General features: G+C 45.5%; 10 protein-coding genes across 10 annotated transcripts; 6 read left to right on the top strand and 4 right to left on the bottom strand.

Annotated features, from left to right (window-relative positions):
* Positions 1-3,296: 3,296 nt before the first annotated feature.
* On the bottom strand, positions 3,297-4,070 carry DEU56DRAFT_908422 (uncharacterized protein; the record flags this gene model as incomplete). Its single annotated transcript, XM_041357001.1, has 5 exons — positions 3,297-3,314; positions 3,343-3,662; positions 3,715-3,899; positions 3,933-3,955; positions 4,008-4,070. The coding sequence occupies 5 exons, from the start codon at positions 4,068-4,070 to the stop codon at positions 3,297-3,299; spliced, it is 609 nt and encodes a 202-aa protein (XP_041212862.1).
* A 440-nt stretch (positions 4,071-4,510) lies between these two features.
* Positions 4,511-4,900, bottom strand: DEU56DRAFT_908423 (uncharacterized protein; the record flags this gene model as incomplete). Its single annotated transcript, XM_041357002.1, has 1 exon — positions 4,511-4,900. The coding sequence occupies one exon, from the start codon at positions 4,898-4,900 to the stop codon at positions 4,511-4,513; it is 390 nt and encodes a 129-aa protein (XP_041212863.1).
* A 1,639-nt stretch (positions 4,901-6,539) lies between these two features.
* Positions 6,540-7,220, top strand: DEU56DRAFT_691710 (uncharacterized protein; the record flags this gene model as incomplete). The annotated part of the gene is made up of 1 exon (XM_041347143.1): positions 6,540-7,220. A coding segment is annotated over one exon (681 nt), but the record flags the coding sequence as incomplete, so codon positions are not given.
* Positions 7,221-7,486: 266 nt separating this feature from the next.
* DEU56DRAFT_728573 (uncharacterized protein) lies at positions 7,487-7,876 on the top strand (the record flags this gene model as incomplete). The annotated part of the gene is made up of 1 exon (XM_041348051.1): positions 7,487-7,876. A coding segment is annotated over one exon (390 nt), but the record flags the coding sequence as incomplete, so codon positions are not given.
* A 3,974-nt stretch (positions 7,877-11,850) lies between these two features.
* Positions 11,851-12,153, bottom strand: DEU56DRAFT_701986 (uncharacterized protein; the record flags this gene model as incomplete). The annotated part of the gene is made up of 1 exon (XM_041347329.1): positions 11,851-12,153. A coding segment is annotated over one exon (303 nt), but the record flags the coding sequence as incomplete, so codon positions are not given.
* A 735-nt stretch (positions 12,154-12,888) lies between these two features.
* Positions 12,889-13,586, top strand: DEU56DRAFT_908426 (uncharacterized protein; the record flags this gene model as incomplete). The annotated part of the gene is made up of 2 exons (XM_041357003.1): positions 12,889-13,231; positions 13,291-13,586. 2 exons carry the CDS (start codon positions 12,889-12,891, stop codon positions 13,584-13,586), a joined length of 639 nt encoding a protein of 212 aa, XP_041212867.1.
* Positions 13,587-14,284: 698 nt separating this feature from the next.
* Positions 14,285-14,709, top strand: DEU56DRAFT_908427 (uncharacterized protein; the record flags this gene model as incomplete). The annotated part of the gene is made up of 2 exons (XM_041357004.1): positions 14,285-14,584; positions 14,635-14,709. 2 exons carry the CDS (start codon positions 14,285-14,287, stop codon positions 14,707-14,709), a joined length of 375 nt encoding a protein of 124 aa, XP_041212868.1.
* Positions 14,710-14,791: 82 nt separating this feature from the next.
* On the top strand, positions 14,792-15,446 carry DEU56DRAFT_728668 (uncharacterized protein; the record flags this gene model as incomplete). Its single annotated transcript, XM_041348057.1, has 2 exons — positions 14,792-15,017; positions 15,049-15,446. 2 exons carry the CDS (start codon positions 14,792-14,794, stop codon positions 15,444-15,446), a joined length of 624 nt encoding a protein of 207 aa, XP_041212869.1.
* Positions 15,447-22,505: 7,059 nt separating this feature from the next.
* Positions 22,506-22,679, bottom strand: DEU56DRAFT_688069 (uncharacterized protein; the record flags this gene model as incomplete). Its single annotated transcript, XM_041347051.1, has 1 exon — positions 22,506-22,679. A coding segment is annotated over one exon (174 nt), but the record flags the coding sequence as incomplete, so codon positions are not given.
* A 170-nt stretch (positions 22,680-22,849) lies between these two features.
* DEU56DRAFT_752459 (uncharacterized protein) lies at positions 22,850-23,914 on the top strand (the record flags this gene model as incomplete). The annotated part of the gene is made up of 4 exons (XM_041349642.1): positions 22,850-22,880; positions 23,031-23,149; positions 23,417-23,688; positions 23,896-23,914. The coding sequence occupies 4 exons, from the start codon at positions 22,850-22,852 to the stop codon at positions 23,912-23,914; spliced, it is 441 nt and encodes a 146-aa protein (XP_041212871.1).
* Between the last annotated feature and the right edge of the window lie 814 nt (positions 23,915-24,728).

Raw genomic sequence — 24,728 nt, forward strand, 5'->3', positions numbered from 1 at the left:
TCCCTTAGTCCATTTCATACATATATGTGCAGCTTCTTCTGCATAAGCTGACTGTGCGGTATTAATGGCACTGGCTAAAGCCTCTTGCTGGCCGCGTCTCTCTGCTTTCTGAGTAGATGTGAGCTTTGCATGTGGACGGCGAGCACGACCTGTAGAAACTCGTGGCATGGTGCAAGATGTCAAGAGAAAAATTAGGAAAACAGAAAACTATGTACTTGCCCTGGTCTTGCAACATAGCACTAACTTATAAAATTTGACCCCAAGTCAGGGAAACAAAAAGTAAATTGATGGCCTTTGATCAGGGCCCAGATACATCACAAATTTAACACGGAAAAATGCATGCTAGTCAACTAATAAAGAATCAGCATGGCTTGGTACAAAAGAACGTAACACTAACTGAGCCAGCGTTCATTGGATGCACGTGCCATCACTTCAAGTAGCGGACCAATGCATTCGGAGGGGATGTCTAACTTAACAAGGTTAGCATGCCAAGACAACGGCTTGTATCCTTTGTTTTGTCGAATGCACTTCCAGATCTCGTCTGCGACGAAGGAGGTTACATTGTCCGAGCCAAGGACAGTCTTGATTTCAGCAGAAATTCGAGCTGAACCAGCATCATGTGGAATGGTCAGGTTATTGGGTGCCATCAAGTATAAATTATTTGTGATGGACACGCCTTCCTCGGTCCCACCCACTGCTGACTGGATCAGCACAAAATGCGGATCCCCATCATTGGCAGTGGTGGATGACATGAGCCCTGCCACAATTAATGTAATGAAGAATGAAAAAGAAAAAGAAGCTCACCTTTGAGTCATAGCCATGCTTCACTGATCCAGACATCTCAGGTTGAGGGACTTGAGACAGCGATGGAGAGTGCGGTACTTCAAGGGAGGTGAGCGTGGTGAGATGACAAATTCATGGGATGGAGGACTCGGAGGTTGTGTTGTGGAAAGTGATGGAGATGCGCCATAATGTGAGCCCTAATCACAGTTTAATAACAAAGCATGAGAAAAATAAATCAGCTTACCTGTGAGTCATACTGCACTGATTCTGAAGACCTGTTTTGAGGCAGCAATGGAGAACTGTCATATACCGTACACTGAGCCCCTGAATCATATCCCATCTCTCGCAACACACAATGTCCGGACCTCTGAAATGTAGCCAAGCTATTCCTTAACCCTATCCCTACCCCTCGGCAGGATAACTCCGCATCCCAGTCTCCACCGGACATACCCCTCAGCAGGATCTGCCCTGCTTCCCCTATACATCGGACGTCCTATACGTCGGACGCCCTATTCATCGGTCCTCCTCCTGCATACCTCGGACACCCTATTCATCGGTCCTCCTCCTGCATACCTCGGATCTCCTTTTCGTCGGACGTCCTATTTGTCGGATCCCACTCATGTCATCCGCTTGTCCACTTGTCCACTTGTCCGCTTGTCCGCTTGTCCACTCGTTCCGCTCCTCCTGTATTCGTCAGACATCCTATTCATCGGACATCCTATACGTCAGACCCGCTCGGGTCCACTTAACCCCTAAGCATCGGACCCTAAACATCGGACCTACTCAGATCCTGAGCTTCGGACCCAGGTCCACTTAACCCCTAAAACATCAGATCCACTTCACAGTTCATCTCCATCCCCATTTCCCGTGATCCGCTTGACAGTTCATTTCCGGTCCTGCTCCTATTCTGTTACCCCATTTGTATAGTCCCCTTGTCCTAACCCCTATATGCCCGGATCTGTTTGACAGTTAATATCCGACTTCATTCTCGATCATACCTCCTATGCCTAGATCCATTTGATACTTCATCTCCATCTCTGTTCCTGTATTATTTTCCTTGCGCCTGTCAGTTTAACCTTTCCATATGTTCCTCGCGTTGACCCAGATCTCTGCTGACTCCGTCCCCGTCGCACATGTCCATAGTATATAATACCTTGTAAACTCATAGTAGTTTCCTCAGTTCGAATATCACCTTAGATTATCCTCATTCCTGTTTCCTCGGACCCGGATCCATTTCCATGGGCCCGGGTCCACTTCCCTGTCCAACCTCTGTGTCCTGGGATTGATTCCTCGGGCTATACTCTGCCTCTACCTTCGGGTAGTCTACCTCTGTCAGTTTCTACTCTGGACATTGTCTAGTGTAGTCTTACCTCTAGCTTCTGTCCTCTCGGACATACTGTCCTTCTGTCCCCTCGGACTTCCTGTCTTTCCGTCCTTACACCTGTCTGTTCTGTCCCCCATGTCGGCCGGACTAACCCTCCTTACGTCGGCCGACGAACCCCCTTTATGTCGGCTGGAATAATCCTCTTATGTCAGCTGGACTAACCCTCCTTACGTCGGCCGACGAACCCTCCTTACATCGGCCGGACTAACCCCCTGAACATCGGCCCAACTCTTCCTCGAAAAAGCCTACCAGACTTGTCCCCTTGAAGTCCACCGGGATTCATCATCCTCCCTCGGACTTTGTTTCTAGCCTTCGGAAATTAAGGGCACATACTCGGGTAAGGGGCGCAGTGCATGAGCTGAAGCCAAGCCCTTCGGATCCGCCCTTTGAGCACGGTCTTAACAAGATCTGCGGTACTTCAAGGGAGGTGAACGTGGCGAGATGACAAATTCATGGAATGGAGAACTTGGAGGCTGTGTTGTCAACGGAGGTCCACAGTACTTCAAGGGAGGTGAACGTGGCGAGATGATGAATTCACAGGATGCAGGAGACTGTGTTGTGGAAAGTGATGGAGATGCACAATAACATGAGTCCTGATCACAGTGAAATGAAAAAAATAGTTCAGCTCACCTGTGAGCCATGCTGCACTTATTCCGAAGACGTGGGTTGAGGCAGCGACCGAGATGCACGTAGTGCTGATGTCATACTGCATTGCTTACATTGAGTGGGGCCACAAAGGTGAGGCAGACTGTCCGCCACCAAGTTGCATGCTGGCGACCGAGATGCACGTAGCGCTGATGTCGTACTGCGTTGCTTATGTTGAGTGGGGCCACAAAGGTAAGGTGGACTGTCTGCCACCAAGTTGCGTGCCTGATGGTGCCCGTTGTGGGTACAACAATTCAGATTGAGTAAATCTGAAGTGTTGGGTCTGTCTGCTTAGCTGCTATGTCAGAGTGTTGACAGTGTAAGACCCAGGGTTTCTGGACCAGGCTCAGAGCCCAGAGAGAGGTAGCGAGTAAGGGAAACTGCATTCTAAGTCACACCAGGTGAAAGTAAGGGTGAAGACCAACATGATTATGTAAGCTATCCAAGTGCCAACACAAGCAAGGTAAATAGGGGTAAAGTAAGCCTAACCAGGAACTTGTTCCTACACCGTGCATCAGTGTTTGAGGCACATTTTCTGTAGAAGTAATTTGAGGCCGCCGAGCGGTAGAGGTCCTATACACGGGTTCATCCAATACCTTGAGTTCATGGCCATCATCTGAAAGTGAGTGGAGGGAGGAACAAGTGGAACTAAGTGGCATGACATCAAAAGGGTGTGCGGATGAAAATGTGTAAGACTCGGATCCCATAGAATCGTGTGTCCAATCTTCGACATCTGAGATGGTTGGCGTGTCATCGGGCATAGAGACAAGAGGGTCGGGAAAGACATATGATGATTCATCGAGAGATCGAGTTGAGGACTTCTGTTGGTTGTCATCCAGCTTCGCTAGCCCTAGCCACACTGATTATTAGTCAAATTCGAACAGAAGTGAATAATGACTCACTTTGTCTCATTGACTTGGGGAGTTTGACTGTGTTCCATTGGGATTTGTACCGGCAATGGCAAACAAGATCAGCAAATGATGAGAAGATGGAATACATGCTGTGAAGCATGTAGCTCTCATCACTGCCCACAAATGGATCACTTGTATGCAACGAGCTCTTGATGGCAGGAATGACGCAAAGTACACTGTTTCACCTTTCAAATTCGAATTCGGCGCACATCTCAATTTCAATGAGGTGTTTCTGGCGATAAAGGTTTCAGCGCAATTTGATGTTCCATGTTAAATCTACTCACATATTCAGCATGCAAATCCAGGTAGTCTATGCGAGATGTCTCATGATCAGATTCAGGTCGCATGGTTGTACTATTCTTAGTATGACAGGTAAGTTTTGAGACAACGATGAAAGGATGAGAGTTAAGAGGGGAACAACTCACGTTAATTGAGTCTTGAACATGAGTAAGCGAATGCATGCATAAGTACATAAGTACTAAGCGAACACAATGCATGTTATGCATGGTAAACTTGAATGGGCCATGATTCTGAAATGAGTCGATGACAATTGGTGGTGATGAACGTGCGACTGGTTAATTGAATGAACATGGGATGCAAACATAATGTTCTCTGATTTCTCGTAGTATATCACTGTGATAGTCTCAGAGTTCAGACTGTGACTGATTAGATCTATTGTAGTATCTCAGATTCAAAACTAATTCAATTGAGATTCAAACATCAAAATCGTAGTAGCGCACATCATTATGCATCATTATTGCTTGTAAATACATCATCAAATGCCGTTCTACTGCAGTACAATATGCGAAATGGTGTCTTCAAGCCTAGAGGCTTCATCAAGGAGTTCATCACTGCCCTCGTCCTCATCCTCGTCATCTCCTTCGTCATCTGTCTCTTCTCTTTCCAGGAGCGCAAATAGGGGTGGTCCAGTATTACCAGATAGCTGGCTGGTGCGATGTAGACAGGCACGGTGCACATTGTTCAATCTGTGCTGTTGCGCATAGTGCATCTGCAACTCCGCAGCGAGCAAGTCTGAGTCCACAGCATTCAGGGCGTCTATGGCTGATAGTATCTCCTTCTCTTTGAAGTCAACCCAAGTGCTGAGACGACTGATTTCGATGTTCAAGCGCGTAAGTTCTTCATGTGAACGCAAAACTTTAAAGAACTTAGCCGCCATCTCCTATTTTCAGGAACAGCCCATGGCTTAGCAAGGATGTCGCGACATGAATATTTCAAGAGTGTGAATTCGCCGAGTGACGTGTATCCGACAACTTCCGTATAGTCGAGAGTTGGTCGGGGCAGAACTTGGATTGGTGCCAGTGTGTTATACTTCTTGAGGGCGGTCCGAATAGCTCCAGATCTTCAAGTGATTGCTTTTGAAATATGCTTTCGCATTTTGTATCCTAGTCCAGATTAAATAAAAGCATGAATGACAAAAAAAAATCGCACCAGTGCCAGACAGATTAGCCCTCGATAATTCAAACAAACATTGAATGACAAGTCCTTTTAATTGCTCGACGGCCCGAGTGAAGCGACACTGGCTACAGTACTCACGTGCCTGAATATACTGAGGGTCAGAAGATACCCAGTGCTTGTTGATTCTGTAACAGCGCTCAAAGTCGTCAACAACGTTCATTTGCAATTGGAGTCGTTGTAAGGCTGATGCGCATTCAGCTTCAACAGCCCTAGAACTGTCGCGAGTAGTAGCAACATTCATTTGCAATTGGAGTCGTTGTAAGGCTGATGCGCATTCAGCTTCAACAACCCTAGAACTGTCGCGAGTAGTAGCATCGAGGCCTGAGGACCCCCGTATCGCTTCTTGGTTTAGCACCAAGTGGCACCTCAAACTAGGACCCCGGAAAAATATTTTCAACACTGCGCTCAACAGCGCACCACGGCGTCATCGACATCGAGAATAACCTTCCGACCCCTAGCAATACCATTCAAAGTAATAATTAGAACAACAAAAGAACCACAAAAATACCAATAGACCAAAAATGCCCCCAAAGGCACTCAACTCAACGACTGTCGTCACCCCAACCATAGGACCCTCTACCAGAAACGGAAGAAAGACCTTGGCAGACAAACCCCTGCTAGCCTTCAGCAAGCACAAGTCAGACCACACCGCAGGAATAGGAATATGCACAGACGTCACCAATGTAGAAACTGCAACAAGACTACTCACGACACACGGTATGACAATTCCATCAACAGGCGTTACCTTCGAAATCCTGGCAAACTGCCTCTTCGAATTCACCATCATCGCCAACCTCGGTGCCACAAACATAGACATTCTCAGAGCCTTCGCAATCACAATAGACGACATCAATCAAAACGAACAAATATCAACCATAACTCAAAAACTAACAGCCGCCCTCGAAACCCCAATAGAAAACCTAGAAGCCAGAGTAGAAGAACTGGAAGCATGCCTAACCCAACATAAATCAAACCTAGAATGCGCAGTAGTAGAGGTACGCTCCCAATTACATGATTCATCCGAACATATCGGCAAAGTAGTGGAAGACACCATACGAGCCACGAGAGAACAAGCAGAGACAGCCAACGTAGCAACACCCAGGTCTGAAGGACCAATGAACTACGCAAATGCAGTCAGAACAGGAATCTCTGCCCCACTAACCAAAATCCTTGCACGCAGTGAAGCCCAAACTAGACAGATACTAATCGACAAACGCTCAATACAAGATACAAGCACCCTCAAAGACCTCACAGAGGCCCAGCTAGTCGCGAAAGCAACATTAGCAATAGAACTCCTCAAGAAAAGCGGTAAAACACTCCCGGAAGGAATCACATTCCTATCAGCAAGAAAGCTCCAACATGGCGGAGTACTATACGAAGTCGACTCACCCCAAACCACCACCTGGTTCAAAGACCCAGCGAACCGAAGCGGCTTCCTCACACACTTCGGACACGACCTTATCATCAAAGACCGAACATACCAGACCCTTCTCGAAAACGTCCCAATAACATTCGACCCAAACTCTCCAGTATGCGTAACGGAGATAGAGGTAAAAGCAGGTTTTAAAACTAATGAGATAACAAAAGCCAGGTACATCAAACCCGTAGCCAGAAGGAACCCAGGGCAACGCACGGCACACGCGATATTCACATTCAAGTCCAAGAACGCCGCCAATCACGCAATTAGATTCGGACTAACGATAGAAGGTAGAAAAGTATACGGACGAAAACTAATACCAGAACCAGCACGCTGCTTAAAGTGCCACTCAATTGGAGGCAACCACATGGCAGCAGACTGCCCCCAAGATCACGACACATGCGGCACTTGCGGAGCAAACCATAGAACATCGACTTGCGGAGTCGACAACCCAGAACTCTACTTCTGCGTCAACTGCCAATCAAACGACCACGCAGCCTGGAACAGAGATTGCCCCACCTTTATCAGAAAATGCGAAACACATCGAGGACGACAAGAAGACCACCGCTACATCTACTTCCCCACCGACGACCCCCTCACATGGGACACCTACCCCGGCCAGAACGAAGAACAACAATGGAACAACAACGACCAACCCAACTGGAACCAGCCCCAACCGACAGGCGCCCCTCAAGGATGGAAGAACGTAGAAAAGAAGATTGAAACCCTCCGCCAAAAGAAGAACATCGAAAACCCCAACCACATCCCACTCAAAACGCAATCAAGACTCCCAGAAATGTGGACCAACCACGCACCGGACCCAGCAGCCTCCCTATACTCTGACAGACTCTCTTACCCCCCTAGTACCCAATGAATTGCCACAACGACACACCACTACCCCAGTTCAGAATTTGGCAGCAAAACCTCAGAAAATCAATTAACGCATGGGAACATATGCTAGCAGAACTCAACCCGGAAGTCTACGATCTCGCATGTATCCAGGAGCCTTACCTCAATCCAGTCAACCTCGCCAACGCATCAAACTTACGGAAATATTGGGACGTAATCTACCCGACAAATCACCACAGTGGAACCGAACGCACACAATCTATCCTCCTTGTCAACAAGAAACTATCCAAGAACAAATGGCATATAATCCCGCTCGAAACCCCCAATGTGACAGCTATAGAACTAACGGGCGATTTTGGCAAGGTGCGTATCTACAATATATATAACCCTTGCGACCACAACAGAACCATACGCTTCATGGAACGTCATATGACGTCCGAACATCAGAACAGCCTGCTAACACGCCCTAACGGGGCAGAACAAGAACCCCAGACGAACCTTATATGGCTGGGGGATTTCAACCGACATCATCCGATGTGGGAGTTACCAACTAACGAACACCTTCTCACCGCAGTAAACTTAAATGCTGCGGATATACTAATTAATCTACTTGCAGCATATAACCTTGTACAAGCGCTCCCCCCGGCAATAGCCACATTAGAAGCGTCCAACTCAAAAAATCTCACAAGGCCCGATAACGTGTTCTGCTCCGCAGAAATTATAAATATGTTCACGCAATGCTCTGTTGAATACCAGCTCCGCCCCATTATAACTGACCATTTCCCCATCATTACCTCTCTAGATCTCAACCCAGAACGCATCCTCGCCAACCCAAAACTCAACTACCGCGAAACGGACTGGAAGAAATTCAACGAGACATTGGCAACCAAGCTCGAATCGTTCCCACCGCCCAAACACATCACCTCCCCCACCCAATTCGAAGACACCTACTCCCAACTCATCAACGCCATCACCGAGACCGCCAAAGAAACAATCCCAACGGCCAAACAGTCGCCATATTCCAAGAGATGGTGGACATCCGACCTCAACAACGAGCGCAAACAAGTCAAGAAACTCGGATACAAGGCCAGATGCAAACTTGCACACCGTGACGACCCCATACACGACGAACTGAGAATAGCAAGGAACAAACTCTCCGAACACATCAAGACCGCCAAGAAAGACCACTGGGAAGAGTGGCTCGAATCGCTAACGCTCACCGGCACCTGGGACTTTCACCGCTACGCCTCAAGCTGCCCCAACGACCAATTTCACACCCGGATCACAACGCTCAAAGACCCAGCAACAAATAACGACACCCCAAGAAACGCAACACAAGACAACGCACGCAAAAGCAAGATACTATACGACACCTTCTTTCGACAACAACCAGCAGACGACTACGTAGACCCTAACGCTAACTACCCCCCCCCCCCCCCGATTTGTACATTCGAAAACATTACTGACGCGCAAATTCACAGAGCCATAGCGAAACTTTCACCATACAAAGCACCAGGACCTAATGGAGTATGTAACTGTGTATTCACGAAGTGTACTGACGCTCTTGTACCCTATATGGGCCCCCTATTCCGGGCCACTTTTACACTAGGTATCTACCCAGAAGAATGGAAGAAGTCATCGACAATTGTACTAAAGAAAGCCCGGCCGCCCGGACTACAGCTTGCCCAAAGCTTATCGACCCATCACGCTATTAGACACGATGGCAAAGGTACTTTCATCTTGCGTAGCTGACGATTTAGTTTATATAGCGGAACAACACGACCTCCTACCCCAAACTCACTTCGGCGGCCGCCCCGGAAGATCCACGGTAGACTCAATCCATTTACTAACTAAGTTTACAGCCGACGCCTGGGCCTCAAAAGAAAACCACGTCTCAATGCTCTTTCTCGATGTTAAGGCCGCTTTTCCCAGCGTGGTAGTAACACGCCTCCTACACAACATGAAAATGAAAGGATTCCCGGAAGAATATATCGAATGGTACCGACGCCGACTCAGCAACCGATCCACGACACTCGTTTTCGACGACTACGAATCGGAAACCTTCAATGTAGAAAATGGAGTGGACCAGGGCTGTCCACTCTCGGTAATCGCCTTCCTCATCTATAACGCTGACGTACTCGATGTAGCAGATCGCAACCCCAATCGAGGCGAACTCAGCCTAGGCTTCATAGATGACATCGCACTCATAGCTAAAGGTATAACTTTCGAGGATGCTAACGCGAAATTGATTCATATGATGGAAAAGCCCGGCGGGGCCTTAGACTGGAGTAGAACGCACAACGCTGACTTCGAACTAGACAAAACTGCCCTCATCTGCGTCTCAAGAAGACGAACCCCTGACCCAGCAAACCGAAATAAGACCATCCCAATCACACGCCCCTCCATCACCATTCGCCAACACACCATTCAACCATCCAATACGCACAAGTTCCTAGGGGTGATCATAGATCAAGAGTTACGTTTCAGGGAATACGCCTCGTTCGCACTAGCAAAAGGGACCAACTATATTATGGCCTGCAATAGAATGATGAAGCCCACGAAGGGAATCCACGGACGGCTTCTACGCAAGCTGTATGAAGGTGTAGTCGTCCCCAAGATGTTATACGCAGCTGATGTCTGGTGCGCAGGACTATTAGAAAAGGGCAGGGGGAAGAAGAACGGAGGACGAGGGGCAAGAGGCTTCGCGGCAAAGATGACGAGGGCGCAGAGGATGGCAATGTCGATGATCACCGGCGGGATGCACTCTACCGCAACCGACGTTATGGATGCACACGCAAACATACCTCCATTCCAGCAACTCCTCAGAAAGATCTGCTACCGTGCTACTCTACGAATGTCCACACTCCCCCCATCCCACCCGCTCTTTAGGGGAATCAAAGCCGCCTACACGAACTGCGCCACACACAACTTCGAAGCAACAAGAAGATTCCCCTCGCCAATCCACTCACTCCTGAAAGCATTCCACATTGACCCCAACAGCATGGAGAAGATACTCCCAACACGTCACTACACGAAATGGCACCCAGATGTGAACACAGAGATAGCGCCGGACATGGAGAACGCACTCATAGCAGACGAAACAGCGACGGAGAGCATCCGCGTCTACTCGGACGGCTCAGCCATAGATGGGGGAGTAGGAGCCGCCGCAGTGCTAATGAGAGGAGAGGAAGAGATAGACGCACTGAGATTCTACCTGGGATCAGACGAGGACCACACCGTCTACGAAGGAGAGTTAGTGGGAATGGTACTAGCAGTAGAACTGCTCAGAGGAGCAGCAGGAGACGACGACACGATGGCTCTAGGCGCTGACAACCAAGCGGCAATATTAGCAATGCAAGCGTTTAGATCGAAACCGGGACATTACCTCATGGACATATTTCACGACGACCTCCAAATCGTCCTACCAGAACAGGACAAACGCAAGCTAATTATCCGCTGGACACCAGGACATTGCGGGATCAACGGGAACGAAGCCGCTGACACCCACGTGAAGAGAGCCGCTAGAAAGGAAACATCAGACACCAGACGACTCCCCCAATCACTTCGCTCACGCAACTCACCCATCATCCTCCCAAGAAGCAAAGCAGCCGCCAAGCAGCAATTCAACGTTATCCTGAAAAACGAAGCCAACGAAGTCATGAAGAAATCACCCAGATACGAACAAATGCGCAGAATCGACCACTCCATCCCATCCAAACACTTTGCAACCCTCATCGCCAAACTCCCTAGACGTCATAGCTCTCTCCTCTTCCAACTACGAACCGGACACGCCCCGCTAAATAAGCATCTTCACAGAATCAGCAAAGCACCCTCACCGAAATGCCCCAGATGCACGAGAAACGAAACCACGCACCACTTTCTCATAGCTTGCCCAGTGTACGCACGACATAGGACCGCGCTTGTCGATGAAATCGGAACACGCGCATACGACCTGAAATACCTTCTAAACCACTCAGACTGTATCAAACCCGCACTCAAGTTCATAGCCAAAACCCGGCGCTTAGAAACTATCTTTGGAGACGTGACCCCGCCACCCGACGAAGAAGACGCAGAGGAATAGAAGAAGAAGAAGAGAAAAGAGAAAAGAAAAGAAACCCAAGAACAGTCACCCAGATCACACCCTATCGCCTTCAGTTGGCCTTAACGCACCCCAAGTGGGCGCCATTGAGAAGCAAAACATTAAATCCATATATATCGCACACACATAGAGATACAGTATGTACTGTCTACCATAGGGCAAGGCCCCAGAGGACAATAAACAATGAACAAAAAAAAAAAAAAAAAAAAAAATTGAGGCCTGACAATTGCATAAAGTTTGCCGGAGTGTATGTGAGAAAAGGGACGCTCGTGACACTCCCACACTTAGGTGCGCTAGTTTCCATCTCTTGGGCCATCTCCTCAATGCTGAAGTCCTCCAGCTGCTTTGTAGTTGTACTCAATGCACCAAAATGCCATCCTGCACGCTCAGATGACATTTCCTGTATGTCGGTGATGTATTGTTCATGAACGAGCTGACGCACAGAGTTTACTAATGTGTCTTCCTTTGAAGGATGCCGCAGAAATGCTGCGAGTATATCAGGTGAGTGCACTACTAAATCTCGCACAATATGATGATTATTGTACTGTTGGCTAGTGAGTAATGAGAGGATAAACTGGAATGGTGCAATGCTATTTCTTTCCAAGACGTTGGTGATTTCTTCTACTGCACGCTGCATTGACATGATATGAGATAACCGGTAATGAAATACTCGACATATATTGCATTGTGTCTAACCCTACGTTCAGTCTTAGCACTTAAAATTGACATTCTGCTACGTTATACATTGTGGCTGATGCTATTGACAAATGTTTTCTTCCAGCTGCTACTGAAAGTGTGAGGGGAATTAAAGTTGGGCTGGGTTCAAAATTTGCTGGTGCACATGACTCTCAATTTTATCTACCTCACTCGAGGTTGCCCCTCCACACTCGAATGAAGCGGTGGGAAGGAGCCGGAAGGGTGACAAGATTTCACATCTATATGCTCAGGAGCCCAAGATGTTTGATAAAGCAGTGGGCAATCACGTTGGAAGATAAGTGGTTTCTATTGGTCACATTTGTAGCTACTAATTTAATTCAAAGTCTTAAAAACCTGTTCAAGGAGTAGTTGGACACATTCCATCAGACTGGCACTGGTGTCACTCTGACACAGAATTTTTTTTCACTATTCTTTTTTTATATTTGATTTAACTTATTTGATTTTCAGAACAGGCTTTACTCAATTTTCTGTGGTACAACCAGCTTCACCTGTTCCTATTCTCCAACCCACATTTGGTGCCAAAATCTTCACCTCCCAATAGGGAGTCGATCATGCAGCAGACTTCTATGGACTTGTTGATCCATGGCTGGTCCCTCATCTCACCAACATGCCCCTGGCCCTCAGCTCCCTTCCTCCCCTTTGCAGCTTGCTCCTCCCCCCCTTTGCAGCTTGCTCCTCCTCCCCTTTGCAGCTTGCTCCTCCCCCCCTTTGCAGCTTGCTCCTTTTTACCACAGTCGTGTGGTGCTTTTGTCCGGTGGCCAAGCACCGCATAAACCCTCTCATTTGCTTCGTCATTGGGAATGTCGCACAGCCACTCATTTCCTTCATCCACAGCATCTTTGTCACCCTATATATCATTCAACTATTGCCTTTCATTGACAGCATCCCAGATGTCTTTCTCCGCAAAACTGCGGAGCTCCGCAAGCTCAAAGAAAAAGAAGAGGACTTCGGTAATGCACATGGAGGGTCACATAAGCATACTCAATGACGAGATCCAGAGCATGCATAGTGACGTCTGAGCGCCAGGAATTGAAGAACAAATATTATATCATGAAGATGAATTACCAATCCCAGAAGAACAAATACTTGTGGCGCATTGAGTCTCATTCACATGATGTCCTTATCGCGACTGCCACACATCAATACAAGCAGGAGGCCAAGGACAAGGAAATCTTTCGCCTTCAGGCTGCAGCTGCCTTGCAGGAGAGGGAGGCAGAGCCCTGGTGTCTCAAGATACAGTATGAGACCATGAGGCTCCATACTGGGGGTGGAGATGTTCATGGTCCCTCATCATCATCACTCTGATTGTGTTTTCGCTTTTTTTTGTCCTCATCATGTCATTTTAATATACATTTCTTTAATTTATATAGCATTGTAGTAGTACATGTACCTTCTGATTGCCAATGTGACTATGGTTCTTTCAAGTTACCCTTCCCTATGTTTAGTGCTTGTGTAAGACTGTCAAATAGTGGATCCATCATCCTCAAACAAGAAGCTTGCCCTGGGGTACCCTCATAAGACTTGTCACCCACAACTTCATCTCCATCGGGATCTTCAAGCTCTCAAGCTGCAGATTCTCTAGCCTCTCATTCGGCCCATCTTTGAGAACAGTGAAAATTTGCATTCTCCTTGCAATAGTGAGCTTTATATTAGATGATCATGTTGTGCAAGATGATGCAACATACAGTGGCTCAAAAAGTGTCTGGATGTTTGTGCAATTTTGAGTAATTGGATCATAGCAAGCCAGCACCTAAATATAACATATTGTGGCTCGAATCTGAGCTATGTAGCGTGGTAATAAACCCTTATATGGGCAAGATATGGTAATTCTATTCTTATGACTCATTCGGACATTTATTTGACTTTATATTAAAATCACAAAATGAGACCATTCATACATAATAATCTTAATGAAAGTGGTACCATAATCATAATATGGTCTGGTTTTAATATTATTTGAATATATAAACCCACATAAGATCATGAAATTTAACATACTCATCATGAAGCCCATCTCCTTTGCTCAAAAGGATAATATCCTTGTTCTCTCTACCTCTGGTTTATCTATCAGGAACAATGTCGAGGTGTGGGCGCTTAGTACAACAGAAGTTGAGGTCAAATGGAAGGATCTGGATAAAGCGGACAGAGATGATGTGCTTACTGTATTGGATGCAAGGAAAGTGTATGAGAAGGGAAAAGGATGGCTTGATGCGCTGAACTTTCTGTGGACAGACTATGTTGAGCTTCCTGGAACTTTGCATGAGGACACATTTGAGGCCAAAACAGCAAAGTTCTTCAACATGGTGTGTTCCTCGCATTTGACATTTGAATAGGGCTGAAGACAACACCCCAGGTGGCGGCAGAATACCGAAATTATGATTATGCCTCTAAGCAGGAGGTTCTTCCCCAGTGGGAGTGGGTGTTTTGAATCATCGGCTGGTTGGGGGTCGTCACAGTCCAGATCTTGTTCTCGTCGAAAAGGGCTGTGTCACAGGCTACAAAACAGGGACATGCAACTCGCCCATGCTACTGAACACCGACTGCAAGTGCACATCAATGTTATTAAAGATCTCGAAATTCACTCTGGGATTTCTGAACATTGGACACCGGATCATGAAGAATATGTCAAGGCTCTAGAGTATAGCCGTTGCCGGCACTTCATTCACACTGTTGAAGCACTTGAAAGTCTGGTTGTACAGCACTTATTTGAAATATTCAAAGCTAATTTGATGTTTTGTTCATTTGTACTACTAATTCACTAATTTAGGGTATAAACTCTGGAAACAAATTTCCAAAGCTATTGTGAAGCATTCTGGTGCAATCCGCACTGCACTGGACAATTACAATAAACTCACTGTCTCGCAAAGTCCACGACAACCTACACTACAGTATAGCAATGTCGTATCATGCGCAGTGCTTGGCGAGTTTCATCTTCTCAAATACTCACAACACAAGATACTTACCAAACCATGGATGAACCCCACTCACCGTGAGATGGTGGTGAAACATTTCAAGGTTCTCCACGCTCGGGAGGAGATTATCAGGCTTAATGTCGAAATTTGCCGGTTGCAAGCATGGGTCGTTACAGATGATGCTGATATGGAACGAGTGGCTGCAGATCTTGAGTCAACCAATGGCCCACTCGCAGCCAAATTGCAGATGTGAGCTCATTGCTGGCACAGAATTAACACTGTGCACCGTGATCGCCTCAAGCACATCTATCACCAGGAGTGATACACTGGTTGTGCCCCCATCACCTGGATGTGGGCAATTCCTCAGAAATTGAGGAAGCAGATGTTGAGAAGTCAGATGATGATGGAGATGGTGAGGAGGCTGCAAGTTACACTCGTACTTTATACCTTGTCATTTAGATGTGAATGCAATCAGAGTGCAACTCTATGAAGATAAGCAAATGTCAGAATAAACAAATGCCAGTCAAGACATCCTAGCACAACTCTATGAAGACAAACAAATCACATGCTTTGTGATTGAGGATTGATAAAGTGCATGTAGTAAGGTATGGTGTTACGCTTACCAATACTTACTAGACCATGCACCTGACCATTAATTCTGGCACATGCTAACAATGTGTTTTTCAATTCTTGCTTTCTGTTCACTCTCAAAATGTCTAAAAGAGACAGCACATTTGCCCTATAATCTGAAGCACCAGATGGCCATCTGTTTCAGCCCCTTCATCGTTTAGCATACTTAGATCTTGTGTTTTCAGACTACAATACCGATCTGGTGGTTAGTCTTGTCTCCATCATGCAATCATTTGCACTGATCAATTCTTGTAGCACAACTATCTGACTATTTGTCATATCCCATACCTGAACCTTCTCGTCTGGTCTGGTTCACCCGGTTCCTCAAGCCCGGTCTAGAATTCATTTCCCCTGAGTCCCCATTTGTATGCACTTCTTTCTGCCCCTATATGCCTAGATCCTTCTGACAGTCAATATCTGGTTTACATTCTGATCCTTCCATTAGTCTGTTCATTTCCGGTTCATTTAACTTGTTCCCTTTGTTCCATTTAATATCCGGCTCCATTCTCAATGGTCCGCAGTATGTTCATTTCCATTAGTGCAATTCTTACATAGCCTTATGTTCCGGAGACTACACTTTGGCCAGATACCCGTTGGAAGTACTACAGTATATAAATCCTCTGTAACCCATAGTATTTTCCTTATTTCAAATATTATATTAGACTCTGTTCATTCCTTGTGTTCTCTTGGCTTTTGGGATTATCATCCCAGTCCAACCCTCTGAGCCTCAGGATTATATCCATAAGGCTAAATCCCTCCGCCTCTACCTTTGGGTAGTCTGTACTTCATTAGTTTCTACCCAGACTTAGTCTCGGTAGCCCTACCTCTCTCGTCCGGCCTAACCATACTGCCTCGGCCGACAATATCTATCCCCCGTGAATTGGGGGCATGTACTTGGGTAAAGGGCACAGTGCACGACCTGAAGCCAAGCCCCTCCGGTCCGACCCATTGAACACGGTCTTAACAGTATACTTGAACTCGCACTTTACTGAGTATACTTACCATCATGGCTCCCACTCAGACAACCAGAACAAATGCATCCAACACAGAGAACTTCACCAGTTTTACTTGTTGTCGTATGAGCGTACTAAGAACCCCGGTAGACAGCGTCTCGCAGATCATGGACTGCCCACACCTGGAAACTCCTACTTGCCCATCCACCGCCGGACCATCAGACCTGGACGGGCCTAACAACGGTGGTGATGATTCAGATCCGCCGGGCGGCAATGGGGATGACCCATTTGATGGGCCCCCAGAGGATGAAGACGATGGGCTGACCCCCACAGACAGAATCTTCCTCCACTTCTCTCAAGCCATAGAGAATTGCCCACAATACATGGAAATCCCCATCCAAAGACTCCAAAATCAAGGTTCGCAAACCCAACACCTTTGATGGGTCCGGAACCCCATAGACTCCACGCATTCGTTGTTCAATGTGAACTCAACTTCCAGAACAAGGCCCGCTCCTTCCGCTCAGACTGGGCTAAAGTCAACTTCACCCAGTCCTACTTGAGAGGCATGGCCCTGGAGTATTTTGAGCCTGACCTCCTGTCCGGTGCTACTAATGATCGCCTGGACTGGATGGATGACTATGCCAAGTTTATGTTAGAACTCCAGACCAACTTTGGCCCTCATGACCTGGTTGGGGATGCAGAAATGCAACTCAAACAACTTGTTATGTGTGAGGGTCAGCGCATCAATAAATACATAGTAGAGTTTCAACGACTTGCATCTCAGGTCCGAGGTTGGTGCAACGGTGCATTGCGCCATCAGTCCTACAACAGACTTCTAGCCTGCATCAAGGACAAAATTTGTTGTCAGGGCAAACCTACAACCCTCACCGAGTTCAGATCCCTATCCCAGTCTATTGACACCCAGTACTGGGAATGCAAGGGCAAGACCTCCTGCGAGGTTAAGCCATCCACATTCACACCTCCTATGAAACCATCTGCACCTCCCATCCAATCCTTCACACCCGCTACTGACCGGTGTAGAGAGCAATATCTCTACAGGCTCGTATCCCCCTATTTCCACATTGACCTCATCACTATCCATAGGTAGGCGCAGCCCTATAGGCAACTGCGAGGCACGCGCGACCACTCATGCCCTTGCGCATGATATGCGCGAGTCACGCACATAGCTACTCACCAGCGCCCTACTCAGATTACCCTCACATGTCATGTCCTGTCTGTCCGGCTCCGTTGGTGCGTGTTCTCACTGTTATATCTGTCGCTGACCACATCCAGGGTCCTTTACATATAGACTTATCACATATCCGCTTCCCTATGTGCTTCCACGCAGCCTATCCGCTTCCTTTACGGTTCCACACCCTGAGAGCACGTGTAGCGACCTACATATCTAGAAGACTTAGAGGATTTTTGGACGTACGTACCTTCTGTTACTTGGACTTACTATCTGTTTTTCTGACGAGTCGCGCATAGAGCGCTAATATCATCACTCCATTGTCTATCATCTCCTTTGTCTTCTAAGACTCGCCTATCAGTTCCCAGAAGAGATCCTATTGACTTCCGTTGCCGATTCTCTACTTCACGCATATCGCACACCTTCCGACTCTTCCGCATACCTTGCGCATCGCGCATGTTCATCGCATCAACTTCGCGCATCTTTGTGCGCCTTCACATATCTTCGGCATCAGCTTTTCTCTTAATCCCTCTCATTATCAGAGAGATTGTCTCAGTAGAATCCCCTAAGGGATGATCCTACTAGCTCGCCTCTCGAGGTAGATACCTTTGTGACTCCCCAGAGTACACATCTCTATTTTCCTCGCCCACACCGGACAATCTCTTCCAGAAGTAAACCCTTCCAACCCTCCACCTCCTCCTCTTCACAACAACTGGACCTGTCCTCAAAATTGGGCAAGGACGGTAAACTGATGTCAGAGGAGCGCCAGAGGTGCATCATCAGCAAACTACTGGTTTTGAGTCCAGGATTTTGACAGTCATCACAGAATCACCAAAAGTCACAGTGTGTCACAGAGTGCACACAGAGCATCACAGTTACACAGAGCACCACAGAGCACCACAGAACACAGAGTTCTACTGTAAGAGCTGTACAGAGCTTACAGGCTTGTTATTTTGCTGATACAAAATTTAAAATCACTACTCAATTAATATTTGTGAGTATACATACATATGGAAGCTAATAGGTTAAGATCCAAGCAAAATACTCCAAAATGTGAAAATTCACAAGTCTTTTCCTTGTCAATCTAATCCTAGTCTAATCTCAACCCCAACCCTATTAACCAAAAACTCGAAAATTCTACTAAGTCTTGTGATGTGGCTTTGTTTGGCACTGCTTATATAAGCAAAAGTGCGGTCAACCACAAGTCTTTTCTGATTTTTTCCTTTCTTTCCCTCACTGTCTTTCTCTAACAACAATTTTCGAGTTTTTGCTTCTTTTCTCTTGTTCTTCCTTTGGTGTTGGTGTTGTTGGTGCTGGTGATGGTACTGGTGCTTTGAACTCTGGTGAGTCTTCCTCTTTCTTTGTGTTCAATTGAGTTCTCTTTCAATTTCTTTTACACTTTGTAGCTATCTCTCTTCCTCCTCTCTTTAATTTTCGCATTTTTACCTCTCTGACCCTCTCCTTCTAGCTCTCTTCCCTCCTCACCAGAAATTTTCGCATTTTTGCCTCTTTGGTAAGTCTTCCTTTCTCTCTCCTTCTCCTCCTTCCCTCTCTGAAACTCTCCTTCTAGCTCTCCTCCTCCTTCCCTCCAACAATTTTCGCATTTTTTGTCCAGTTTAGTAAGTTTAATATTTTCTTAGTCAGTAGTGTACATATCAGTGTAGTAGTTACTTTGAATTTGACTTCAATTTTCACATTTTTAGTGTTTTGATTGTAAGAGTCTAATAGTCTTCTGATGATTCTGTGAGCCTCTGTTGAGATTCTGTACTACACTGTACAACTCTGTATAATGTCAATACTGCACTCTACAGAGCTGTACAGAGAGAACCCTCTCTGTGGGCTTTGTGGCTCTGTCCAGTACTGTCCAGGGTTGTACAGAGGATCCCTGGTTTGCTGATGATGGACATGAGGCTCTGCCTCTTCTGTGGCGGACCCAGCCATACGGCCCGGGACTGCTCCAAGTCGACCTTGCGCGCTGCCAAAGGCCGCGCAACTACAGTGGCCCTGGATGCTATTCCCGAGGCCCCTGTGGAGGCAAAAAACTAGTCCGTGACCCTGCTGACTCCGCGCGGAGTGAGGGTCGCATTGACTCAACCCGCTCACTGGGGTTATGACTCAACACTGTCGCACTCACAAATCCATCATCACTCTGTCCATACAGAATTTTCACACTCATACTTATACTGCAATGTCTCTAATCTTCCCACCAGTCATAAAGCCAGTGACCAACAAGGCCATAACTCAGAGTTTTTTTATGTATTCAACCTGCAAGAAACTCTTTTTCTCACTTTCCCATCCCAGCTGTTTTGACCCTGAAACTATGATCCTCAATCACTAATCATGTCTTTATGTACGTATAACCTTTCAGTATAAAGATGAATGTAGATATATAAGTACTTGTTTTGTGCACATACTGCAGACCTTCCTACAGCCAAAGATCTTAGTGACAATCAAGAGGTGCATTGGTTGACACTAAACTACCTTCCAGGCTAGATGCTAGCCTACAGTTCAGTTGTCAAATTCATGCATGCAGTTTTCCTCAATGCATTGCTTTGGTATCAATGTACAATCTTTGCACTAACATTATCACTAACATTATCACAAACTATGATCAACCATCTCAATAGAATCATTATCCTCAAGTCTGGTCCTCTAAATGGAACAAGACATATCAGACTCATGAAGAAACTCAAAGATTTATACTCTAGACTTGTGTAACTTGTTGAGGCAACTTGACTACCACCTTTGGTAAGCAGACTGTAAATTATGAATGTCTCAGTGACATGATGTGGAGTGCATAATGGTATGGGGGCTAGGTCGGCCAAGAGAAGTGGGTGTTATTTTGGACCTCCTGCAGGATCAAAGAGAGATGAACATTGGGCTATACTTGTGTCATAACATTCCAGTCATTACCCTTGGACAATGTCTGCGGCTGCTGAAATCACATTTTATCATCTGTCCCCCTCATACTTGGTATCTCTGGATAATTACTGTGACACATCCTTAGTCCTACCTCCAAATGTTGATTTTTTTTTCCAGCTACTGTTATCTGATCAATGGGGCTTGGCCTTGATAGCTCCAACACTACCTCCACATCCTCTAAACTTAATTTCTTGGGGGAATTCCACCAACTTCGTGTTGCAGTTGCTTAATGTTGTCCACAGTAGCCTTGATTTAGATACTTTTCATCTTGCATAAAAGGAACACACACAGCAATGGGCCAAGGATACGCTAAGCCACCACAGTCCAGTCTTAAATGGCATGTCTTGGACCCCAGATGCAATCAGTCATTTGGTCATAATGCCCTTGAGGATACATGATGAGTTCAATGTTATTGAGTACCTTAAGTCCACTTTTATGAGGCCAGTGGGATGCGGGGCAACCTGCTTGTTCCAAATATCAAGTCGATCCAATGATGACCTATTGGGTTTCCCATTCCCTCTACAACAGTGTGCCTTCTATTCTTAAGCTATGAGCGGGCATCAGGAAGGCCTGTTGTTTAGGCTTGACATCAGCTTTCAACCCAAAAGAACAACAACCTACACATATCCCCCTCATACCAATATCAACCAGATGACAACAATGTGTTGGCTGCCACACTGTTAGATCTAAGGGTTTTTATAGCTCATTTCTTGGTGAATAGTTCAGGTCCAGGTGGCACTGCTTAGTTGTTCTGTCTATTGGTCACATCAGTAGGCATGACCCTAGATAACACAGACATTGAAAGTCATAATTTGCAACAGCCTGGTACCCCAGTGATTGCAGGTGCGTTGGGGGAAATATAATAATGGTAGGTTTTCCCACATCTTACACCCACATTTCCCTAAAATTCTGGACTCCAGAACAACCTATTATTACACATTTTGAACTGACTGATTTCATGACTATTCCAGATGTGCAGTCTTAGTAAAGCCATTATGAGATCAGAGGTCTCACCATCCGATATAAATTCTCCCCAACCTATTTTCACTAAGCCTGTGACGGGGACCCCAGAGTCATGGAGACTGTCATATTCCATACCTGAAGCTTCTCATCCGGTCCGGTCCATCCGTTCTCTCGGGTCCATTCTAGAATTCCTTTCCTGTGTCCCCATTTATATATGCTTCTTGCAGCCCCTATATGCCTAGATCCGGACATGCAGAATCAGTGATGAGATCATAAACATTGAGAGTCTTCCATTAAAGTTGATTATAGATGGAGTGGGATGTGTGTGAGTCATACTGATTTCTATTGTTTGGTTGTATTTATAGTTTTTGATCAGTCTTTGTAAGGTGGGTAGGGACATGATGAAATGTATCCTTTGGTGCCTCTTGTAACTTACCTAAATATTATGGTAAATCCTGTATTTAAAATTGAAGCAAATAACTTAAGTTTTATATTCAACTTGAACCTTCCTCTATGCAGTATAATTTAGAGGACAATGATACCTACTATCTCAGGGTTGACATGTTTGAATAGCAGTGTGTCTGTAAAGCAAGTAAACACAATCCTGCACCTACTTGTCACAGGAGCACTAAAATGAGCCAAAACATATGCTAGTACAGCTAATACCTGACCTGGTTGCACAGGGATCTTGGATTCCAAGCTGTAGAATGCAGAATTCTCCACCCTCCCAGTCACCGACTGCAAAAATATAGGTGTAGATGGCTCTATTGTCATTCCAGTCCAAGTGCATAACACTTGACCCGGCCTCTTTAATCGTAACAGCAAAAAAAGGCTGCCTATGTCTACCCTGGGCCAAGACAATAGATGAAGGCCTAGATGCTGATGGACATGAGCATATCTCTTTCCATTTTCTAAGCTCATTCAGCCACTCAGATATGTTTATAAGCATGTCATGTGACTGGTAAAAAACTGATTTGTAAGGATTCAGCTTGACTCATCATGCTTTATGTTGTTTTATTCATGAACTTTAGTAAGCGGCTGATTCTGAGTGTTGTCTCTGTCTATATGTTTATTTGCAGTCTTGATCATAAATTCAAACCCAAATAAATCACCTAGCACTTGTGCATTTGGTGCAACAACTTTGGTTCCACTGCAATATTAATTATCACTAATTTTTTAGTATCATCAAAGGAAGACAAGGATGATGACAAGGATGATGATGATGATGTTGCTGACAAGAACACCAGTGATGAGGAGAAATACATGATTCATATGGCATCATCCCTTCTCAATGGCTATGTGTTTCTATTTGTGGATCTCAATATGTGCAAGCCCTCTAAAATTTACTACATCAGCTTCATATTGCAATTGATCACAATGACTCATCTTAAACAAGTCACAGGCTTTGTTGATGCACCTAAGCTTGAATACATACTCTGTCTTCAACAAAGATGGAAAGTGTGGTCACCACTTCCACCATTGCTATAAGTCCTGTCTTTATATTCAAACAATGGTCAATCATTACTACTATTTTATAGCTCAAATGTACTTTGAAGTTAGTCACAGATAAGGAGAAGAAGAGCACAGCTCTCAAAACTCCTTAAGCTCAACAAAGCCACTAGCAAGAAAAGCAGTGTTGTACTGCCTTTTTCCAAGTTGAATTGGGGGAGATTGATGCAAAATTACCACCTGTCCCTTATGAAGCACAGCCCAAGGTATACAGCAGACACAGTCAAGATGGCACATCAATTTCTTAAGGATATAAGCTTAGAAGTAAGCATCAAAGACTCTCTTGCTGGGATGGTGTTGCAGTTTCTGGAGCAAGCAGGTACTGTTCTGTAAGTATTTTTGTCTTTGTTCTGTGCTTTATTAAGGTACTTTTTCGACAGAAAATCCTCCACTGTGTCTTTTTCAGGTTCTCAACTATTTTATTCTTCAAGCAATACCTACATAGTCTCATACTACTAATGCATCATCTGTATACATGTTCTTCATCACAAGCCGTCTATACTATCACCCACTTATTCTATTTTTTTTGTTGACAGTATCACATTTTTGAAATAAGTATTTCTAACAACCTCATATAAATAAATTGGAAAGGTCAAGAAAAGTTCACAATGAGTAGAAGGATCTATGAGGGACCCCACTGGACAATAATTAATATTTGAAAAACATTATCAAACTTTGCTCACATAGTGAAAACTCTTACTAGTATGACAAAAACTTTCCCGGAATGACAACCCCGAATGTGTGTACAATGTAACATTCATTTTTTATTAGACAGCTGATACTTTAGGAGTCTCTGGGCTGCCATCATAACCCTGTGTAAGTTACTCAGTATATCAATACAATGTGTCATGTGACTAACATGTCGTGTCATGCATTGTTTAGTGTGTCACAACTATAAGTTACTAGTAATGAATATAAGTTGCCTTCCTTACTTTCCTCTCCAGTGGACTGTAAGTACTGCACTTAAACCTGCCTATTCTCAAGGCTTCATTATGTAAGTGAGTACATGCTTCTCTTTAACTTAATTTTATCGTCACACACCTCCCTCTCCTCTGTCTTTTCTTCCCTCCTCTAGAAATATTTAATTCTTTCTATCATTTCTCATAATGCATGATTCTCCAAATTCAGGTAAATGTAGTGTATGTGACCATGACTGTGCTAGAGTCACTTTGTGATAGGATAGAGTACAGTTCATTATACCTTCCTAATCTTTTATATATGCACACATGTCACGGTATGAACTGCATACCATGCATGACAGTGTGCTGTTGAATATATCTATTTTTTTATTATTACTCATTGTGCAATCGTCAGGAAGTATAGGCCTAGGAACCAGAGCACCTATTCAGCCTCATTAACAAGCTTTCCT

The sequence above is a fragment of the Suillus clintonianus genome, assembly GCF_016758775.1.
Source record: "Suillus clintonianus strain FC179 chromosome Unknown DEU56scaffold_9, whole genome shotgun sequence".
In the NCBI taxonomy this organism is placed as follows: Eukaryota; Fungi; Basidiomycota; class Agaricomycetes; order Boletales; family Suillaceae; genus Suillus; species Suillus clintonianus.